The sequence below is a fragment of the Salmo salar genome, chromosome 09 (assembly GCF_965601325.2).
Source record: "Salmo salar chromosome 09, fSalSal1, whole genome shotgun sequence".
Taxonomy (NCBI): domain Eukaryota; kingdom Metazoa; phylum Chordata; class Actinopteri; order Salmoniformes; family Salmonidae; genus Salmo; species Salmo salar.
In genome coordinates, this window is record NC_138299.1 from 161523067 (window position 1) to 161528563 (window position 5497).

Sequence of the window (5497 nt, forward strand, 5' to 3'; positions counted from 1 at the left end):
ATAGGGAGGGTATTGATCCATCTGATTGGACTATAGAAAGATAGGGAGGGTATTGATCCATCTGATTGGACTATAGAAAGATAGGGAGGGTATTGATCCATCTGATTGGACTACAGAAAGATAGGGAGGGTATTGATCCATCTGATTGGACTATAGAAAGATAGGGAGGGTATTGATCCATCTGATTGGACTACAGAAAGATAGGGAGGGTGTTGATCCATCTGATTGGACTACAGAAAGATAGGGAGGGTGTTGATCCATCTGATTGGACTACAGAAAGATAGGGAGGGTGTTGATCCATCTGATTGGACTACAGAAAGATAGGGAGGGTATTGATCCATCTGATTGGACTATAGAAAGATAGGGAGGGTATTGATCCATCTGATTGGACTACAGAAAGATAGGGAGGGTATTGATCCATCTGATTGGACTACAGAAAGATAGGGAGGGTATTGATCCATCTGATTGGACTACAGAAAGATAGGGAGGGTATTGATCCATCTGATTGGACTATAGAAAGATAGGGAGGGTATTGATCCATCTGATTGGACTATAGAAAGATAGGGAGGGTATTGATCCATCTGATTGGACTACAGAAAGATAGGGAGGGTATTGATCCATCTGATTGGACTACAGAAAGATAGGGAGGGTATTGATCCATCTGATTGGACTATAGAAAGATAGGGAGGGTATTGATCCATCTGATTGGACTACAGAAAGATAGGGAGGGTGTTGATCCATCTGATTGGACTACAGAAAGATAGGGAGGGTATTGATCCATCTGATTGGACTATAGAAAGATAGGGAGGGTATTGATCCATCTGATTGGACTATAGAAAGATAGGGAGGGTATTGATCCATCTGATTGGACTACAGAAAGATAGGGAGGGTATTGATCCATCTGATTGGACTACAGAAAGATAGGGAGGGTATTGATCCATCTGATTGGACTATAGAAAGATAGGGAGGGTATTGATCCATCTGATTGGACTATAGAAAGATAGGGAGGGTATTGATCCATCTGATTGGACTACAGAAAGATAGGGAGGGTATTGATCCATCTGATTGGACTACAGAAAGATAGGGAGGGTATTGATCCATCTGATTGGACTACAGAAAGATAGGGAGGGTATTGATCCATCTGATTGGACTACAGAAAGATAGGGAGGGTGTTGATCCATCTGATTGGACTACAGAAAGATAGGGAGGGTATTGATCCATCTGATTGGACTACAGAAAGATAGGGAGGGTATTGATCCATCTGATTGGACTACAGAAAGATAGGGAGGGTATTGATCCATCTGATTGGACTACAGAAAGATAGGGAGGGTGTTGATCCATCTGATTGCACTACAGAAAGATAGGGAGGGTATTGATCCATCTGATTGGACTACAGAAAGACAGGGAGGGTGTTGATCCATCTGATTGGACTATAGAAAGATAGGGAGGGTATTGATCCATCTGATTGGACTACAGAAAGATAGGGAGGGTATTGATGCATCTGATTGGAGAGACTACAGAAAGATAGGGAGGGTATTGATCCATCTGATTGGACTATAGAAAGATAGGGAGGGTATTGATCCATCTGATTGGACTACAGAAAGACAGGGAGGGTATTGATCTATCTGATTGGACTACAGAAAGATAGGGAGGGTGTTGATCCATCTGATTGGACTATAGAAAGATAGGGAGGGTATTGATCCATCTGATTGGACTACAGAAAGATAGGGAGGGTGTTGATCCATCTGATTGGACTACAGAAAGACAGGGAGGGTGCTGATCCATCTGATTGGACTACAGAAAGACAGGGAGGGTATTGATCCATCTGATTGGACTATAGAAAGATAGGGAGGGTATTGATCCATCTGATTGGACTACAGAAAGATAGGGAGGGTATTGATCCATCTGATTGGACTACAGAAAGATAGGGAGGGTATTGATCCATCTGATTGGTTTAATAGACATCTGGATACTGTGTATCAGGATGTTGTGTCCATTTACACAGATGGTTCAAAAGATCCAAGGACAGGATGTGCTGGGTCAGCGTTTGTAGTGCAGGAATGTGGGTAGAAGTCAGGAAACGAAAAATAGATAATCTGGCTGTATCCACAATGGGGCTGATGGCCATACTGTTGGCCTTGCAGTGGGTGGAGGAAGTCATGCCAGACAGAGTAGTTATTTGCTCTGATTCATGTGCAGTGTTAATGAGTCTCTAGTCCTTTAGCTCACATAGGAGACGAAATCTGTTTTTATAAGGTGCTACAAACCCATGGCAAGATTAGACAGATATGTTTACAGATAAGATTGGCTTGGGTCCCTTTAAAAACCCCAGCAACCAATAGATTTTCCTCCGTGACATCGTTTTCCAAGTTGTTCAATTTAAATAAAGGTTAAATAAATAGAAAATAATTATAATTTAGTCATAAAACCGCGTCCCTTCTTCTGTAGGGTTTATCGGCGGAAGGCATCCAACATCGCTGTGCATTAACGCCACCTACCACACTGGACCACCCCGCCTCTCTTAGTTTAAAAATAGACAAACACAAGTATAAAGAGGGATTTACTACAAATGCAGGAACGCCCCGAATAGCACCTTTCTTAAATAAACTACCTTAAGTGATATATGTGATAAAAACTTAGGTTAATTTGAATTGGGTAGCTTTGATCCGTTATTATATATATTTTTTAATTTGGTCGAAATTCATTGACCCTTGGTATGCACAATACATTTAGAGTGAACATTGATTGAAATCTGCAACCCATCAATACTTTATATCAAGTACATTTCACTGTACTTGTGAATGTGACATTAAAACTTGAAAACATATTATATCAAAGTAATTTTTTTTGGGGGGGGGGAAGTAAAAGTTGACATAAATAAAGGTGACGTACAAATAGATACGTTTAGGTTTTAATTTTTGTCACTCAAATAATATTCCACCAATCGCCACACAGGCCTCGGCGAGTTGCTAGGTAGAATATGGTAATATATGCAACGCGGCCACCTCTGCAGCTACCATTCTGAGGTAAGGACAACTTCAACGTTTTCATTAAATATATCAAAACACGGGAGAATTTCTACTTCATTTCAAAAAGTCTTCATTTCTAGATCATCTCTTTGTAAGTATCAATCAAAATCTCGTTACCGAATAACATATTTATATCGATAGAAATAGACATATTTTTCGTTTGGTCGCTTCAAAAATGTAGTTGTTGTTGTTTTAGTCCCACCCAAAATGGAGCCTCTCTTCTTCCTTGTTCTCCGGCAGCTCCAGGCTCGGCTCAACTAGAAAGGGGGGACGGGTAGATCTAACACAAATATTTAAGTCCCCGATAAATTATAGACTATTTATTAAATACAATAAAGTATTACTAATGTTATGGATCCGTTATGTCGTGTACATTTTCAAGGTCGGTTATACATTAGTGTTAAATGTGATAATGCGGGGGTTGAGGTTTTTGGGTTTCTGCAGCGTTGTTTTTTGTGGTATGGTCCGGTTGGAACCGATAAGCAGAGGGGTCAAAACAAAAGGGGGGGAAATACACCGAATATATACGATACGAGCGATATGTGTTTAAACTAGGAAAATAATATAATTTTACACATTGCGCGTTATCGTTGCATAATGATCCGGTTTTGACTCCATTTTCATTGCGCGCTTTCCGCGGTGTTTCTGTCCTACCCCCATAGAGTGGTTAGTTTGACTGCTCTTTGCGATAAAACCCGGCATGCTGCTTTATTTTGGGGGGGTAATGGGTTTTTTTTTTTCGTTTTTTTTTTTTAGCCCTGTCAATGGAATGCTAGCTAGCAAGCTAACCATCCCAAATATTTAATATCACTATATTTCCCCCTCTGATAGTTTTACATGGTTAGCAATAAAAGCTAAGCTAGCTAATATAGGTTGATCTCATTGTACAAGGGCGCAGTCCAACACAGCTGAAATACACAGCCCTGTCCTCTCTCAACTAGACTATTCTATGTACAGTGGTCCGGTGCTATCATTATGCAATCAATGCCTGTTCATAAATGAAACAGAAAGATACTTGTAGTTGCTCTGAATGCATTTCTGGAATGAGAGAACAACCTATTCATACGTTTGTAACCACAAGTCATATAGTTACTGTAGCTAATCAACAAACGGCATTAGCAGACGGTTATAAACAATTTATTTGCATCCATGCATTTTTTTGCAATGTAATGTGCTTTGTAAAAAAATATTACCGTCTCATTTCCACATTAGAAATGGCTAATTTGTCAAAACAAAGAGAAAATATATTTCCCTCATTAACTTCCATCCCTGTCGTCAGAGTTTTTAAACCAGGTATTCTATGTTCTGTGGTTGTCATGTGATCATCGGTACAGTCTAACTCTCTGTTCTGTGGTTGCCATGTGATCATCGGTACAGTCTAACTCTCTGTTCTGTGGTTGTCATGTGATCATCGGTACAGTCTGTTCTGTGGTTGTCATGTGATCATCAGTAATCAGTCTAACTCTCTGTTCTGTGGTTGTCATGTGATCATCGGTACAGTCTGTTCTGTGGTTGTCATGTGATCATCAGTAATCAGTCTAACTCTCTGTTCTGTGGTTAACGTGTGATCATCAGTCATCGGTACAGTCTAACTCTGTTCTGTGGTTGTCGTGTGATCGTCGGTACAGTCTAACTCTCTGTTCTGTGGTTGTCATGTGATCATCGGTACAGTCTAACTCTCTGTTCTGTGGTTGTCATGTGATCATCGGTACAGTCTAACTCTCTGTTCTGTGGTTGTCATGTGATCGTCGGTACAGTCTAACTCTCTGTTCTGTGGTTGCCATGTGATCGTCGGTACAGTCTATCTAATCCTGGAGCTGCCAGCAAGCAGCCGCGTGAGGTTGGTGTGATCAGGTGGTGACCGTGGTAACCGGTTCCCGGCTGCAGCCATGGAGACCAAGCAGGAAACATCCCCTGTGTGGAACCAGGCTGGGAACAGTGAATCAGGGAACACCACTCAGGTGACTGTTACAGTCCTCTACACCCGTCCAACTCATTCCACGGAGGGCAGTGTGTCGATGGGGTTTCACGCCACCCTTGTACCTTTTTATTGATGAATTAAGGTCACTGATTAGTAAGGAACTCCACTCACCTGGTTGTGTTAATTAAAGGAAATACCTGCAGACACTCTGCCATCAGTGGAATGAGTTTGACACCTCTTCTGTACTCTCTCATGTCTTACAAGTAGGGTGACGTTGCCCCTAGATGCTGATCTTCGGTCAGTTTTGCATTTCCCTCACTAATGGTTAAAGGGATACTGCTGGATTTTTAGCAATAAGGACCTTTTATCTACTGACCCAGAGTCAGATGAGGTCCTTTATCTACTGACCCAGAGTCAGATGAGGTCCTTTATCTACTGACCCAGAGTCAGATGAGGTCCTTTATCTACTGACCCAGAGTCAGATGAGGTCCTTTATCTACTGACCCAGAGTCAGATGAGGTCCTTTATCTACTGACCCAGAGTCAGA

At 41.4% G+C, this 5497-nt stretch overlaps 1 protein-coding gene across 3 annotated transcripts in view; it reads left to right on the forward strand.

Moving 5' to 3' along the window:
• Positions 1-2972: 2972 nt before the first annotated feature.
• prdm10 (PR domain containing 10) overlaps positions 2973-5497 on the forward strand; it is a 70805-nt gene continuing 68280 nt past the window's right edge. For 2 of the 3 annotated variants that reach the window (XM_082956530.1, XM_082956532.1), the window contains exons 1-2: positions 2973-3026; positions 4830-4990. In XM_082956530.1, the coding sequence (XP_082812656.1) occupies positions 4919-4990 (72 nt within the window). In that variant the 5' untranslated portion in view covers positions 2973-3026; positions 4830-4918. Of the gene's footprint in view, positions 3121-4829; positions 4991-5497 lie in introns of all 3 variants that reach the window. The other variant, XM_082956531.1, reaches the window with a different exon arrangement.